The following is a 17,451-nucleotide window of genomic DNA, read 5'->3' as shown; positions in this document are numbered from 1 at the left end:
ACTTTATTCCAAAACATGACTTTGAGAGAAAAAAAACTGTGTGTCCAATATTATGTATATGTTTTTGTCGTATAAGCATTATGGAAGAACAGAAAATTAAAATAAGATTTTAGGATATTTAGTTTGTTCAACTTAATTTATAATAAAAGAAATGTTTCCAACACAGTTTTAAAATTTATTTTGAAGTACACTTTCTGTTAACAATGGAATTAAAAAAAAAACTGTATGCTATTAATTTAAGATTTTGTATTTTTTAATAAATTCATTTAATTTCTTGAAAGCATAGGATAGAAAAAATATTACTAACATTTTTTTTTTATATTTTTAACTAAAAATAAGTTTTCATTTCAGCCTTTGAATGTGTAAGACAATATAAAAGTAGTATATAAATTTAGAAAAACATTTAGTAAATATTGAAATTGAATATATACATTATCCCAAACCTAATCCCGTAATTTCCTAAAATTGAGTGTTTTGGAGGGAAAATTGTGGGAGCGAAAACTCCTTGTTTTTCTTCACTTTTACAGTTAGTTCAATTTCAAAATTATCTTTCTCCTCTTCCAATTCTTCAATGGAGTCTTCCACCAAGAATTTCAATCACAGTCACAAGAGATCCTTCGCGCACGATTCTCCTTCTTCTTCTTTCGACGAGAACCCCAAAACTATCTCACTCTTTGTAAAACACTTCGGTGTCCCTCTCCTTTCATCCGCCCAAAACGCCGCCGTTTCGCCCTGCGACTTCTTGCACCTCCACGCGGACCACCCGTACTCGATCGGGCGCCGCCCCCGAGACTGCAACTTCGTCTTCCGCGATCGGCGCGTGAGTAAGCGTCACTGCCAACTCCTCTTCGACTCTTCCCTCCGCAAACTCTACATCCTCAACGGCGTTCTTTTGAACGACGACTCCACCGCCACGTGGCGAATTGTCCACGAGTTCAGAAGAAGGGCGAGAACGTCGTCTCACGGAAACAATTATGGATTCGAGCTTCGAGAAGCTTCCAACGGGCTTTTCGTTAACGGCGTCGAGATGGAGAAAGGAACGGCGGTGGAATTATCGGTTGGAGATAGGGTTTCGCTGGTTTGTGGGAACCAGAACGGTTCATGCGGGGTTGGGAACGGAGTTGGGTTTGTTGTTGAGGGAATTGATTTCGAAGGGTGTGATGGTGAAATTGACGGGTTGAAAACATTCTCGGAACACTCGCAGAGCGGGAAAAGGAATAAGAGGGTTTTTGCACTGAAGGATAATGTTTCAAGGTATGAGGGAGTTGTTGGGAGAGGAAGGTTTCTTCTCGACAGATGCAGAGATATATTGCTTAGTAATGATCCTGTCTCGTGTGTTGTGCGTGATGGATCTTTATGTGCCCCTTGCAATGCTGAAGAGCAGTCAAGTTTGGGATTATTTGGTGAAAGTAAAAGGATGGCTTTGGATGCAAACATTGGATTTGATGTTACTGATAAGGTTCCTATTACAAAGATGGTGTTAGATTCTGCAGGGAAGGAGAATCATGATCCTTCTTCTGTTGGTGGTGACAGTCACGGAAAGCTTGGCAGTGGAAGCGACAATGTTTATCCCCAGCCTGGCAAGAATTTTTACCTGAACCGCCTTGAATTTATGAACCATGGCTCCTCGGCCTGTCATCGGTCGATATCTCTTCCTGAACTTATTCACCCTTTGGAAAACATTTCAAGGATATTTATAGCAACGTTTACAAGCGACATAAAATGGTGTGATTACCTAAAATTTTTCAATGTACTGCTTTCCTTCCATTTTGCTCCCTTTTCAAACCATTTTTGTCTCTTGCTTGTGTTTCCTCTTGTTGTCTCTTTACTTGTGATTATGTGTTTTAGATTGGCTGGCAATGTATCCTAACTGAAGTGTCTTGTTAGGTTCTTGACATATTGCAAGATTCCTTCTCACCTTCCAGTTACGATTGCATGTCAAAATACTGAGAGATGTTGGAGTTCAAAGCCGGAGGAAAGAGTATCTGTGCCTTACCAGGATTATCCTAACTTAGTTGCAGTGTACGTTTGTTTTTTTCTCTTTGAATGTTTTTCGAGGGTGAGGGAGTATTGCAGCTTAAATAACGCCCTTGCAATTCACTACTTTATTTCTCCTATTTTGTGAATGTCTTTCTTGTTGGATATTATAGGTATCCTCAATTCCCTGAAACCATAGCATTTGGTAATGACCGCAAGAGAAAAGGGATTGCTTGCCACCATCCAAAGTTGATTGTTTTACAAAGAAAAGATAGCATTCGAATTGTTATCACATCTGCTAATTTGGTGGAAAAGCAGGTATTGTAGTAACCAAATTTATAGTTATTAACATTGATGCAGATTTTACCTGGTAAATTGAAGAGCAAAAGTATGTGTTTTTGGTGTTTAATTGATTACATTGGTTATTTAGACATCAAATACCTGATGGCCTATTGTCATCGTAAGATGAAATGTTTCTAGCTTAGGAGTGTTAGGGTCTTCTAGTATCTATATTAACAAACACTAAGAATAATAATACTGAACAATCATAATTTATGTAGTATTTGAATTATTATTAGATCTGCTAATTTGGTGGAAAACTCAATAATACTTATATACTCAGTGGCTCACTGATCGGAACTAAACAACATTAGAATCAGAAACGAATGGAAGGTACACTATACAGTGAGACTACAAGTATGCAGTGCTTAACAAAACCCCACGGTCTGCAGTTAGCAATTCTCCAAGATAGAAGCCTTCCTAATATTCTCTCTTCCAAATTCTTTGCCATCTTTCAAATCCCTCCCTCCCTTCCCATTTCTCTCCTCAATCATGCAGAATCCCCCTCTCTGTCCGAGAAGAGTGCTAGGAGCTGTACTCTCCATCACGTCTCTTATTGGTTAAAAATTATTGAAAACTACAAAAATAGGATTGAAACTCAATAAGATGTGAAACTCTAAAAAGTTGTGATATCTAATGAATTTCATTAAATAAGATTACATCCACAAAATTGTAATTTGCAATAAATTTTAGCCAATAGTAGAGAGTGTTCAAAAGACTGTCAGAGAGTGTGATGTTGACATTTATCCTCCAACTTAAGGTTTCTGCCACAAGTTTTGTTGTTACACACATCATGCTTTCCCTTGATTGACCAAATCCTTCCTTGTCCAATTAGTTGTTTTTCCTTCATTGATAAATGTTCTACATAACCCTCGTTATCCCAACCTCCTTTGTCTCTCTTCCTCATAGAGACTTGGGTCACCTGTTGTATATTGTCCTTTTGCATCCAAATTAATTGAAAGTCAGGTATGAAAATCCTTTGTTAGCATCATAATGGAAGGTTTTATTGGATTTGGTTGACATAAAAACTATATTATTGATGCTAAGAATTTGCAGAACCGACACACATATGGAGGGACATATCTAGTCGGATGAGAGGAGTAAGTTTTGGCCATACATTACAACCATATACGGATGGTCAAAATTGTTTAACTAGTTTTAAATTTAACAATCTATTTCATGTATGATTGTACATCCCAATTTATCTACTCTTACTCTCATATAAAAATGATTTTCTCACTAGATATACTCTCTCTATGTATATATGTATGTATATAGTAAACCATGCTGATAAAAATAAAATAAAAATGTATATAGTAAACCACTGACTACATTCCGTCTTGTATTGACTGTCCTTTATATTTCATTATTCATTGGCATAGAAGTAGTGTTCTTTTTTGGATTTATTTTATGTAAAATCAGTGCAAAATTTGTTTGGAGCAATAATGTGAAATAAAGAAACGAGCAAAACATAAGAAGGAAGAAAAAAAACTTCTATTGGCCCCACAATCAAATAAGTTAATTTACATGATACTTCCATTAAAACATTGGATGACTCAGAATTATTCTTGTAAAATGTTTTTGATGTAAGAATCAACTGCTGCAATTGCCATAATGTCCCTAGTATAAATTTTGAACCCTATAATAGCAACACTTATCATAATGTATAATTATGTATATTACCATTTTCATAGGTATCAGTCATGCTGATTGTAGGTTTACAACTATTCCTTGTTTGTATCTATCTCATTATTCACTATCATGGCAAAACTATTGATTAGTTTTTCAAATTTTCATGTTTATTAGTGGAACAGTGTGACTAACACTATATGGTGGCAAGATTTCCCTCATGCTACTTCTGTTGATTTTTCATCGCTTTTCCCAAAAAGTGGCAATGCTGACATTCATCAATCAAAATGTGATTTTGTTGCTCAGTTGGCTGGGTTTATGGCATCTCTTGTTATTGATGTACCCAGTCAGGCTCACTGGATTACACAGCTGACAAAATATGACTTTGGAGGTGCTACAGGACACCTTGTTGCTTCAGTGCCTGGAATTCACTTTTATAGAACTTCTGTTTGGTCAGAATCTTTTGAGGCCTCTACTGTTGTAAGCACTCAAGTATTTCATTCAAAAATATTGCTTCCTTCAGCACTGGTTGACTGTCCTTGCCACTGCCTCTGTATTTATTTTTTGATATAAAGTATCATATTTTTGTTCTTTTAAATTTAATATTTGAAAAATATATCCACCTCACTCGGGTTGGAATATTATACCCTTAAACCCGACTTGTTGTGGTTAAGATGATGCTAGTAGGATATCTTAGTTTAATATTAAATTCCAGCTCTAATATTGTCAGCCATGTGATCATCTGGTGGCTTAGGTGAAGCTACTTCTTCTCTGGATTCTTTGACTGCAATTTATACTCTGAAAGATGCTAATTTCTGTTCCTTTTTTATCTGGTTTGAAGTTTCTTGGTTCAGTTGTGGCATCTGTGGTTGGTTTGAGCCATTTTTTCCGCACTGTAGCAGACTCAAACAGTGCTAGACTAAAAGCACTGGCTTCATTCCTTGGAAAGTCTTGTAAGAATGCTCATGGGAAGTTGGAGATTGTTTTAAGAAGAAAGCCCATTGTGTCTGTTGATGAAAATGCTGTTATTGTTCTTGTTTCCAATCCAGATCGAGCTTTTGAGGGAGGTAAAAGCTACGTTACATGTGAATTCCTTTTGCATTGATTCTCCATTCATCTCATGATTTTTCTATTTTATTTTGTATTTTGTTTTTCTTGAAGCGTTTTGAACTTTCGTTGTATTGTTATTGTTGTTTTGGACTTGCATGCAAGTGCCGACCTCATATAGTGGGTGGATAAGGTTTTCTGTTGTTGTTTTGGACAAACACATTGTCAGGCTATCCATAATGGTAATAATATCGATTGTTTTTGTTCCTTTTTGCAGACTGTGTTCAACTTGGTTTTCTGCCTAGACATGTTGCAAAATGGGTTTCTCCTCTTTGGGATGCCGGATTCTTGAAGTTTTCTGGATATGTTTGTCCAAAAGAGGCACGTGCAGCTGCCATAGGAGAAAACTCTAAGAAAGTTCAACTAATACTAAATGTGTCAGAGGTGTGTTGGATGTGTCTTCTATAGGATGACTTGTTAGTTGCCTTTATTTATGTTACATGACTTTTGAAACATTGTAACTTTGCAGGGGCACCATTTTAAAGATATGTCAAAGATGATACATTCCGAACATATTGTAGCCTTTTGCTCACTCATTGCTTCAATTGAAAGATGTTATGGCCTTTGGAGATTACAAGAGGTAAGTGGTACCAGACCAGGAAGATCTTTTTGCATTGATTATGTTAAGATGGTCCACATCAACTATGAAATTGTACAATTTCCCCCTTTGAGCCACTTTTTGAATGAAGTTAGGCTTAACTAATTTCTAACATGGTATGGGAGCCTATCTAATCTCTATGGTAAGCAACCTGTAAAGTTAACTATTCAGATGTCTAGTTTTGGGTGTGAAGGGTATGTTTTAAGATGTCACATATTGGCTAGGAATATGGCAGAAATACTACTTATACGGCTTGTGCAGTTCTCTCCCCTTGAGCGAGTTATTTCTAATAGATTGATACAGTCACACTTAGTTTAATGTTGATATTAAGGTTAAGTTTGATTTATTTTTCTGGTTTTGTTATCTTGAAGTATAGTTACAAGTTTCTTTCTCAGTCACTTAAGCATTCTTGATTTTGTATGTGAACGAAGATGTTTATGCTAAAACAATTTTGAAAGATCCAGTTATGAATTATTATTACTTTTTCTACCAGGTTCTAAATCGATACAAATGGCCTGAATCATTAAAGTCTGAAATTATTTACAGTAAGTGTACTTTTTTAATATTACTGAGTACAATGCCAACCTTACTACATTACAGGTCAAAATCAATAAGATAACCTCGTTCTTTTTTCCTTCTTCTGGACTATATTGTTTGACACCTTATCTGTCTATTAGGTGCATCTTCTATTGGTTCATCCATTAATTCAAAATTTCTTGCTGCTTTTTCGTCTGCTGTTGGGAAGAAATCATTGCAACATTTTGACTCTGAAGAGTCGGATCCCGAAGTAATCTGAAGGCCTTTGCTCTTTCTTTAGATTCCCTTGAAAAAAATTCCATCTTTCCTGAAAGAGGCATGCTTTGTTATTTTTTTTAATTCAGTAATTTAATTATGCTTTTTGACAGTGGGGCTGCTGGAATGCTGGTGAAGAACTGAAGAATCCTTCTGTTAGGATTCTATTCCCCACTATTGAAAGAGTGAAGAATGCTTATAATGGGATTTTGCCTTCAAGATATATTCTTTGCTTCACAGAGGTGAATGCTTTTCTTTTCAGCTTTGAATGGATAATGTTAGATGTGTATGAGGTATATGATTTTCTGTATGCTAGATTCCTTGGGTACCCTTTATTTTCATGTTGTTCCAGTTCCCTTAGTAGTTTGTGATCAATATTTTGTTTAAAATCTTACTTAATTAAAATCTGAATAGTGTGTTATATTTGTATTTTTAAATAAGAACAGATGTACGGATATTAACCATTGCTTGTGTTGGAAAACTGCCTTAACTGCCATCACTCTTAGCACGCTTTAGTTGCAGGGTATCTTTGGAGGGTGCCTTGATTGTAGCCACAAGGGTGGTGAATTAGTTCTACATTGGTTAGAGAGAAGCGAGTTAAATAAAACTTAGGCAGTCTTTTCCTTACAGACTGATTTTGTGGGCTGAATTAGATCCAAACTATTCTAAGAAATTGTTTAGGTGTTACCACCAGTACCACCAGTCTTTTCAATTATCAAGGAGACAAGGTCAGATTTGATTTCTCTCGTTAGTTTTTTATGTGACAAGATCACGTGGAGAGACAGGCACAAACTCATTCATCAAAAGATTGCATGGGACAATTTGTAGGCCCTTATTTATGATGAATTAGTCTCGCTCGCTTAACATGTGTAAAACATTTGAAAGGAATATATCGAGTCAGCAAATATGCTCCCCATCCCCTAACCATTTTCAAATGGTTAGTATTGAAACCCTTTTCTTCACAAACGTGAATCCCATTTAGCTCGTGACTCTGTTTTATTATTAGTATTATTTTTTTAGAAATTCTTTTCAAAATTATCTTCTGAAGGGGTAAAGTTTTGACATTGTTGGAAGATGTAAATTGTAATTATGTGTGAACAATGCATAACTGATTCTCTACTTTTGAACAGAAAACATGGCAAAGGTTGAAGCCTTTAGATATACTTCATGATGCTGTCCCTCATCCGCATGAAAGAATAGGGCATCCAATGCATGTCAAGGTAACTATATATTCATTTATATTCATGTATCATGTATGTATTCTTGTTATGGAAAATATTCTCAAAAAGTTAGTTGCTGTACTGCATTTATTCTTCTTATGCTGTACATAAGGGTCGACAAAAAATCCAAATTACAAAATTCAATCCATAATAATCCATATTCATATTAGTTTTAATCCATTTAAATGGATTTATTTCAAATTCAAATCCATATTTTTGGATTTCAAATCCAATCCATTTAAATGGATATGGATTAGATATAAATTGGATACATTTTTTGGATTATTCAAATTGCATTTTGGGATGAATTTTGACTTTGTCCAATCCAAGTTAAGCCAAGACAATCCAGCTGAAGTCGAGCCGAGCGGGCTCGGGTCGATGTCTAACCGAGCAGTCCTGGGCCATATCGAGCCGAGCGGGTCTGGACCGATTTCAAGCCGAGCACGCTCGGGCCGTTGTCGAGCCAAGCATTCTCGAGTCGATGTCGAGCCGAGCTGGCACGGGCCAATTTCAAGCCGAGCGTGCCCAGACTGTTGTCGAGCCGAGCATTCCCGAGTCGATGTCGAGCCGAGCTAGCCCGAGTCGATGTCGAGCCGAGCTAGCTCGAGTCGATATCAAGTTGAGTAAGCCCAGGCTGATGTCGAGTCGTCGGGCCCGTGCTGATGTCGAGCCGAACAGGCCAGGCCAATGTTGAGTTGAGCAAGCTCATGCTAATGTCAAGCCGAACGGGCTCGGGCCGATGTCGAGTCTCCCGGGCCTGAGCCAATGTCAAGCCGAACGGGCCTAGGCTAATGTCGAGCTGAATAAGCCAGGGCTAATGTCAAGCCGATTGGGCCCGAGTCAATGTTGAGATACCTGGGCCTGGGCCGATGTCGAGTCGATTGGGCCCAGGTCAATGTCAAGCCGATCGGGCCTGAGCCAATGTTGAGTCTCACGGGCTCGGGCCGATGTCAAGCTGAATGTGCCCGGTTTGATGTTGAGTGGAGCGGGCCTGAGTCGATGTCAAGTCGATTAGGCCTTGGATGATGTCGAGCCGAACGAGCCCGAATCGATGTCGAGTTTCGCAGGCCCAGGCCGATGTCGAGGCTCATGGGGCTGGGCCAATGTCGAGTCTCCCGGGTCGATGTCGAGTCGAACGAGCCCCGACCAATGTCGAGCTGAGTAAGCCCAAGTGGACCCCAACCAATGTCAAGCCGAGTGGGCCCGAGCCGATGTCAAGTGGAGCGGGCCCTGGTGGATGTCTAGTCGATTAGGCCCTGGCTAATGTCAAGCCAAGTGGGTTCGTGCCGATGTCAAGCCGAGTGGACCCGGGGTGATGTCGAGTCGAACGGGCTCGGGCTGATGTCGAATCATCCAGTCCCGAGCCATTGTCGAGTCGTTCGGGTCTGGGGCGATGTCGAGTCGTCTGGGCTCGGACTGATGTTGAGTTGTTCGGGCTCGGGCTGATGTCGAGTTGTCCGGGCCCGGGCAGGGGCCAATGTCGAACCGAGTTGGTCCGCGTTTTGGTTGAGTCGGCTTAGGCCTGATTCGAGCCAAGTTAGTATGTGTCCATATCAAAATGGATTTAATGTAATTGACAAAGTGAATTTAATCTAATTAACAAAATGGATTGAATCTAGATTTAATTCACTTTAAATGAATTTAAAAAAAATCCATTTAAATTTGATCTAGTTAAAATGGATATGGATCATTTTAAATCCAATCCATTTATTTGGATTTGGATTGTATCTAGATTGGATTTTAATCCATGACCACCCTGCGCTGTACGGATGAAATCTCTAGTGTTGATGAAGGAGAAGTTGAGTTTTGGGGAGTCGGGTGCCTCTTTCCTTTTTATGTCCTGTCATTCCCCATCTCTAATTTTGATTGGGAAATTTGCAACTAATAATTTTTAAATCGGAATTAGGTTGGGTTCAAATTGATGAAGGTTGGTTTATGTTATTTGAATGGGTTCACATTTTATGAGTACATGTGAACAAATTTCTGGTTTAGATACTTCTCGGATGCAGTTTGCCGATCTCATTATAATCTTTAAAGTGTTAAGTTTATACATGCAATAACAGTGGAAGCAATGAGCTTTCTATGAAGCTTTAATTTATCTATGTGAATCGTTTATTTATTTATTTATTTTTGTTTGGTTTCATGGAGTACAGTATTTATTATGCTAGATTTTTGCCTTCTTCTGTTGTGACGATGATCACTGTTTTGGAGCTTTCTCACCGTTTTGCACCAGTTCTGTGTCTTTGAACATGGCACTCGTGTTTCTAAGGAAAAGGACAGCATTATCTGTCTGTTGGATGAGCTTTTGTCATGTCTTCTGTATTCCTATTGCACAATATTAGTGACTAGCTTTTGTTGTATTTTTTTTTATTCTATTTGTGTGAACAAGATTTCAGAGGCTCCTTGTATAAACTGTATCATTCAAATGGTTGTCACTGAGTTCCTACATTAATCTGTGCCCAAGATACTATATACGTATAGAATTTGACTTGGGTGATTCGCTTATCGACTACTAAACCAATCTCTTCTTTTTCTCCCCACATCTCAAATGTATGTTTGAAGTGATTTGATTGGAGTTGGTTTGCTCAGGTGGTGCGTAGATGCTTCTGGTCTGGGAGGGATGCACCTTCCGTTGGTTGGATATACTGTGGGTCTCATAATTTTAGTGCTGCTGCCTGGGGGCGACAGATTTCAAATCCATTTAGGATAAAAGCTGATGGACCTAAAAAGGAGGACCCTTCTGTGAATTGTGGGCTTCACATTTGCAATTATGAACTTGGGATTATATTTACTTTTCCTCCTACAGAAAATAATGGTCGTCCTAAAGTTAAAAGCACTGAATTAGATGATATAATTCTGCCGTTTGTTGTGCCTGCTCCTAAATATGGATCTAGTGATCGGCCAGCTACAAAGCAGGCTATGAGGGAGGTCATGTTTGAACTTGCTGAACGAGAGAGCGAGAAACGTACAGAAGAAGAAATGATCGAAGAGCTTGATGACGAAGAGGAATTTGTCGAGCTCCCAGAAGAACTGGAAGCAGCCAATTATGTTGAACAGGAGAAGGAAGAGGAGAAGGAATATGCTGATATACTCTGGAGTCAGGTCGATTCATCCCAGAGCAGTTGAACTTCTGCAAAGAGCTACATTAGGAGCAGGAAGCAGTGGTTATGGTGCTGTCAATAAGAGCATTTTATTATACACGATCGTTAAGGTAAAAAATTGATTACAAAAAACATGTGGACTATATTTGAATTGTGTAATTCTGGCTTCGGGCAGTAAAATGTAGGTGAGACTTGGATATCAAACAGAAATAGTAGCGGCTATTCAACTTGCGAGGATAGGGAGACTTATCCCGAGATATACGGATTAATAGCGAAGCCGTTGAACTTTCTTCAGAAAGTGATTAGGAACACTCATCCTAGGTTGTTTAAGTTGGAGTAGAAAGTGGTATTTCGAATCCCTTGTGGTTCAGCCCATTTTAGACTTGATTGATTACTTGTACCACTTTATAGCCTCAGGTCCCTTTCTTAGGTGCTGGATCCAACTCTATGGGTTTCTTTATTAAAAGATGGAAGATAGATTGATGGAGCCACTGTAGAATTTCTTATAGTTCCAAGGATTCAAGTAAAGGATTTGAAAGCGGTGGCTAATCAATCATCACGCAATAACCTGACCAATGAAATAATCCCAAGAAAATACAAGACATGGCCACTAGTCATAGTTAGATGAAAATTATGTAATAAAGTTCTGTGGGTGTGTGTCAGCATGTAATGGATTCCAGGCTGGCTTCAGGGGTCTCAATATGCTACGTTGGATCAGCAAGGCTTTCTGTTGTACAATGTTTTAGATTAATATTGAGTTCCGAGACATTCTGTTTGTCAATAAACGAGAAAAGGATGCGATTATCTCTTCGATTGCAAGATCAGTTGGTGTGTTTTCCCATTTATGATGCAGCGGAGTGAAATAAGTGCTGTATTATTGGAGCCAGTAGACTCCGTTGTGTAACCAGCGCAGATCCTCTGCCACCTCTGCAGCAGGTTTTCTAGCGCGTTGTGGCAGCAGAGAATTTCAGCTGCAGAAGATCCAAATTCATTGTGTAACCATTCTTTTCTCCTTTTGATAATCTCTATGTAACCATTCTTTTCCCCTTTTGATACTCTCTATGTGACCATTCTTTGGCAGTATTAATTCCCTATTTTTTATTTGTTATCTAGATAGGAATATGCTCGAATCACGAGCGAATAAATATGTGCATGATCACTTATGGTATTTGGTATGTGTCAATTCTTATTCTTTTGACAATTTTCCAATTATATTAAAGACTGATATTTACAATTCAGTTTTGCTGCCCATGAAAAAACCTTACATTCATTTATTTAATATTAAATTAAATTATAGTAAAAGTCTCTCTCTCTCTCTATATATATATATGATGTGATTAGATGTGTTATATGGTCATAACTTTTGTTGCATTTGGTTAGATTTGAGATTATGTATGAAAAAATCATTTTTTCATGACAAAAAAATGGTCATAACTTCTTTTTTCATGAGATTAATTTTATAATTATAAGAAAATAGGAAAATGCTAATTATATTTTAAGGAGTTCGATAAAGAGTTAAAACATTTTTTTACTAGGATGTAAAAGAGTATTGTTAGACAGAAAATAATTAAGTCTCAAATGGACGATATATAGTTTAAATGCAAGAGGATTAGATGATACATTATTTACATTTATAACATAGACTATTCACGGTTTAATTAAAGTTAAGTGCTTTGGTGATTGGACCCATAACAATCAAAACATACATTTTGAACAGAAAAACATTTTCTTTCCTAATTTATGTAAATACGTTCCTTTTTAGTGTTTTTTAGTCAAGAAACTCTAACTTAGATTTTACATCTATTTTGAACAGAAAGACATATTTTCGTTGATATATATCAATACGTTTTGCTATATATCCTCATGTTTAGTGTTTTATTAATTTGTCTATTTGACGTGGCAGCTTTTGATATCCTTTTATTAATTTTGAATGTTTGACTAAAAATAACTAAAAAGACTACTTATAAATTGATCTTTATAAAATGTGGAGGCTTCCAAAAACTATTTCTAGTTTCGATAACTAAGACTAACTGATTTTGTTTTTCTTTTCTTTTTTCTTAAATAAAGGAACTTCCAATCTTTCAAAATATATGTTTTAAAGAAAAAGTCTCTTAATGTTAAAAGTTTTTAAAAAACACACTTCACTTAATTTCTCGTGTCTTTTTGGCTAACAAGTACACTGTTCTATGATTTTTTTCAATAAGCTTTTAAATTTTAACTTTATAATTCCTTAATCAATACCTTTAAACAGTTAACAAAATTCAAAAAATATAAACGGTTAATTAATTAAAGTCATCATAAATATGATTTTTAAAATAACAATGATTAAATTACTAATATTATCGCACTAGATTACACCATAGAAAATTTATGTAAGTGTAACAATTAAATTTACTTTTTATAAAATGCAATCTGATTTAACAGGTAAAGGGTGCTAGATTGCTTAGCTGTGCAATAGATGATTGGGTGGATCTGACAGCGTTAAAATTTATGACACACGTGAAGACTTCCGCAATTTGATACAAATTTGAAGTCCCAAAACACAACAACATATGAGAGAAGAGGGGACTCAGCTCTTCTGTTCTGCTTCCAACAACCTGCGATCCTTCTGATCTGAGTCTGAGGTACCAACTTCTTCTTCCTCTCCAACCTTCTCTTTCTCTCTTAACCCATCTTCCTTTTCACTTTCCCTATTCTTATACAGTAACCAATTTAAGTATAAAGGATCTTCCTTCATTCATGGAACAGACATGTCAGTTACATACTGAGAACATAAAGGCATAACTAACTTTCCCATAGCCGACAAACTGAATGTAACTAAAAATAGGCCATTTGTCCAGTTAATTAGACAAAGTTTAAATTTACCTACTCATTTACTGTTATTCTTAAGAAAAACCTCTCCATTTAGTTTTGCATATTTCATTTTAATCCTCTTATTTATCACAGAGTGGATTAAAAGAGATTAAAATAGTATGTGTAAAGAGTAAAATAAGATACTTTTTTTAGTACTGAAAATGTTTTCTTTTTAAAATATAGTATCAAATGTGATTAAATCATTAGAGGAAAGGCAATCTTATTTAATGGATTAAATATTTGTTTTAATTATTATGAAAAAATCAGGTTTATAGTTATTTATATTTTTCGTGAAAGAAATGTATAGGTTTATAATTATTTATATTTTTCGTGAAAAAAATATATGTGCTGATAAATTGGTTAATATTTATGATTTATTTATAGAGAATATTTTATTGGTATAATAGACTATCATCTAGTCTATTTTTAGATTTTCTTATAAATAAGTATAGTTTAATTATTTATCGTTTTTGTTAATATATGAGTTTTGGTCTAATTCTCTAATATTTTTTTATTTTTTTTTAATAATATTTTTTTATTTTTTTTCCATATGATATCAAATGATTGATGTTATTTAAGATGTGAAGTTGCATAATAATACTTAATGAAAGCTTTTATTTAAATAAGATCGTCTGTGGTAATATATACGTTATGTGACAACAATTGTGTTCCAGAAAATGAGTTCAAAAAGAGGTGGGAGATCTTCCACTGTGGCAACCAATGATGATTCTTCTTCCAGAGGGAAAAATGCATCGGAGTATCTTCCAAAAATTGAGCAATTAACTCAAGATGTTGCTGATGTTAACCTTGAGTCAGGACAAGATGATGGTGAATGGGTGGTATATTCAAGGAAATCCAAGAACAGAGTAAAAAATAGTGCTGCAAAACCATGGAGTCCTACGGTTACTTGGAATGATGGAGGAGTTAGAAGGGCTTCTGGTTGGCAGTCCCAAAATACTAACTTCAGGAGACCTGCTGGAGGAAATGCAAGGGCCCAGTTAAATGCAAGTAAATCTGAAAGCAACAATGTGATTTCTAGCCCATTTATTCGACCTCCCTTGGAGCATGGGTGGAATTGGCAATCTAAAACTGGTTCCAAGCAGCCCTGGGGTGGTGATAACATGATAAAGGATGAGATTACAGAAGAATCCCCAGTGAAGAAGGATAGTGTTGATGAACAGGAGGAAGAAGGCTTTGATGCCATGGAAGATACTGATGACGATCTAATGAGTGATGACTATGATTCTGCTAGTGAAAAGAGCCACGAGACTCGAAAGAAGAGCAAATGGTTTAAGGTTTTCTTTGAGAATTTGGATAGCCTTTCAATTGAGAAGATCAATGAAGCAGAAAGGCAGTGGCACTGTCCGGCTTGTCGAGGTGGTCCTGGTGCTATTGATTGGTACAGAGGGCTTCAGCCTCTGATTACTCATGCCAAAACAAAAGGGTCAAAAAGGGTGAAGATCCACAGGGAGTTTGCTGAGCTTTTGGACGAGGAATTGCTCAGAAGAGGCACTGCAGTAATTCCAGCTGGAGAAGTATTTGGTAAGTGGAAAGGTTTGAAAGATGAGGAGAAAGATCATGAAATTGTTTGGCCTCCAATGGTTGTCATTCAGAATACAAGGCTTGAACAGGATGAAAATGACAAGGTATCATCAAGTGTTTTTTCTTATTAGTTAGCATCGAGTGATGAATGGTTGGTGATAATAGCATGGTTTGTTCTTGATATGCAGTGGCTGGGTATGGGTAACCAAGAGCTTCTTAATTATTTTAGCACATATGATGCTGTGAAAGCTCGACACTCTTATGGCCCCCAGGGTCATCGAGGGTTGAGTGTTTTGATATTTGAAGCCTCAGCTATAGGTTATCTTGAGGCCGAGCGTCTCCACAAGCACTTTGCAGAACAAGGAACTCACAGAGATGCTTGGTTTAGCCACTACCGCAGATTATTTCTCCCTGGTGGCCGGAGACAGCTCTATGGCTACATGGCAGTAAAAGAAGACCTGGACATTTTCAACAGACACGGCCAAGGTTTCTTTTTCTTCATCTTCTGCTGGTTTTTGGTGTCTTCTATGGAGACAGCATATTGACTTTTCTTTTGGGTCTCTTTTTTATCTGAAATTGTGTACAGGTAAATCTAGACTCAAATATGAGATGAGATCATACAAGGAGATGGTTGTAAACCAACTTCGGCAAATGAGTGAGGACAACCAGCTACTTGTTTATTTGAAGGACAGGGATGTCAAAAAACAAAAACAAACAAAAGCTCTTGAAGAATCTTTGGATATAGTGACTCAGAAGCTGCGAAGGACAATGGAGGAAAATCGCATTGTGAGGTTGAGAACTAAAATGCAACACGAAGAGAACAAGGAAGAGGTAATAATACTATTGCTAACTGTTGGCAGTGACAAACTCTTTGGTGGTTTAGATTGATGTCAAAATTGCATGTTGGCTTTGCAAGTTCACTAATGTTTCTTTATCTTGCTTATGAAATATTTCTTCCTTTTCTCTTGCTATTTTTTTGATCGTTGGATACTTTGTGTGAATGAAAGATGTACATGCAAGAACAATTTTTCAAGGACCAGATCAGAATCATTCACGATTCAAGGGCTGCAAAGGAAGAAGAGTTTGAGAGGACGCAGCAGGAGAAACGTGAGAAGGTGAAGCCATCAAGTTCCAGCCCTTCAAATGAAGAGGAAGGGAGAGTCAAGTAAGGACTAATTCCAATGAATTATTAATGACATATCAACGAAACCTAAGCACTTGTAGTGCTTAAATTTCTCATTTCACTGGCCTACGATAAATTTTGATTTCTCTGGATGATAGGGTGGATGAATATCTAAAATTTGTTGAGTTTCAAGATAAAGAAATGGAAAACTTTGTTGGTGAAGAGGAGAAACTCCGAGAAGCTCATAAAGACAATGTTGCTGCAATGACGAGGAGACACTGGGAAGAAAAGGTGGAGTTAGAGGAAAGTTTTAATGAGGGACTATCCAAGCTCATGGCAAAGTACTCCCTGTCTCACCCACAAACTAAGTTCAATGGTATCTGATAATGGAGTGCTGCAAATTGCAGAAAAAAAAGGGTAAATACAGAAGAATAAACAAAAGATAAATGGTTAGAGTGATTGTTCTAAGTGGAAGAACAAAGACCCCTTGAAATCAGCAATTTAGTAGTTGAAGACAAGGATATGCCTCGAGATAGAGAGCTGCTTTAAATGCAAATGACATTGCATATTCTCTGTTCTTTGGTAGCAGTGGCTAGAACTTTTCATCTCAGTAATTTTATGTATAGCACCAAATTTAGATGAAGTGGAATACACCACTCGTTACCAATGGCTTTTGTGAAGGAAAAGAACATAAATTTTTTGTTGCAGTTTAAGCAAAATGAATAAGTTGATTAGTATATAAGGAGGAGAAATTCATATATAAGGAAGATTGAGTTTAAGCCGGTCTCAAAAAGTTCTTTTATATTGTTGATTTGGGGTCTAAAAAGGAAGATCCTTTTTATGGCAAGTTCAAATTTATTAAAAATTATAATATAATAAATAAAAGACTTATACTAAAAGGAGTCTTCTAATAACCTAATATTTATTGAAAAAAAGAGAGAAAGAAAGATGGATATAATTAAGATTTTCTATAGATTTAAATTTAAATTTGAATAATTAACTGGTTCAAATTAATTCAATTAAACAAATTTCATTGAAAAAAATATTAATCAAATCAAAATATTATTAATATAATTTGTATTCTATGAAATCAAAATTCAATTTATTCCTAATTTGATTTTTAAATTTTAAAACACAAACTATAATAATAAAAAAGAAATATGAATTTAA

General features: G+C 36.5%; 2 protein-coding genes across 4 annotated transcripts; both read left to right on the top strand.

Moving 5' to 3' along the window:
- Nucleotides 1–486: 486 nt before the first annotated feature.
- On the top strand, nt 487–12,001 carry LOC137812544 (uncharacterized). Of its 3 annotated transcripts, none has more exons than XM_068614606.1 (12): nt 487–1,725; nt 1,888–2,022; nt 2,151–2,295; nt 4,123–4,425; nt 4,787–5,012; nt 5,270–5,436; nt 5,522–5,632; nt 6,144–6,195; nt 6,328–6,437; nt 6,556–6,684; nt 7,573–7,662; nt 10,225–10,343. In XM_068614606.1, the coding sequence occupies exons 1-12, from the start codon at nt 572–574 to the stop codon at nt 10,225–10,227; spliced, it is 2,625 nt and encodes an 874-aa protein (XP_068470707.1). In that variant the 5' UTR covers nt 487–571; the 3' UTR covers nt 10,228–10,343. The 3 variants fall into 3 exon arrangements, with proteins under 3 accessions (XP_068470707.1, XP_068470704.1, XP_068470706.1); XM_068614603.1 differs by having other exon boundaries at nt 495–1,725; nt 10,252–12,001; XM_068614605.1 differs by lacking the exon at nt 4,123–4,425 and having other exon boundaries at nt 495–1,725; nt 10,252–12,001.
- Nucleotides 12,002–13,192: 1,191 nt separating this feature from the next.
- On the top strand, nt 13,193–17,023 carry LOC137812545 (protein SUPPRESSOR OF GENE SILENCING 3-like). Its single transcript, XM_068614607.1, has 6 exons — nt 13,193–13,387; nt 14,291–15,262; nt 15,347–15,644; nt 15,745–15,989; nt 16,166–16,323; nt 16,440–17,023. Exons 2-6 carry the CDS (start codon nt 14,294–14,296, stop codon nt 16,663–16,665), a joined length of 1,896 nt encoding a protein of 631 aa, XP_068470708.1. The 5' UTR covers nt 13,193–13,387; nt 14,291–14,293; the 3' UTR covers nt 16,666–17,023.
- Nucleotides 17,024–17,451: the final 428 nt, after the last annotated feature.

This window comes from Phaseolus vulgaris, chromosome 2 (genome assembly GCF_000499845.2).
Source record: "Phaseolus vulgaris cultivar G19833 chromosome 2, P. vulgaris v2.0, whole genome shotgun sequence".
Taxonomy (NCBI): domain Eukaryota; kingdom Viridiplantae; phylum Streptophyta; class Magnoliopsida; order Fabales; family Fabaceae; genus Phaseolus; species Phaseolus vulgaris.
This window is presented reverse-complemented; position numbering and strand designations above follow the sequence as displayed.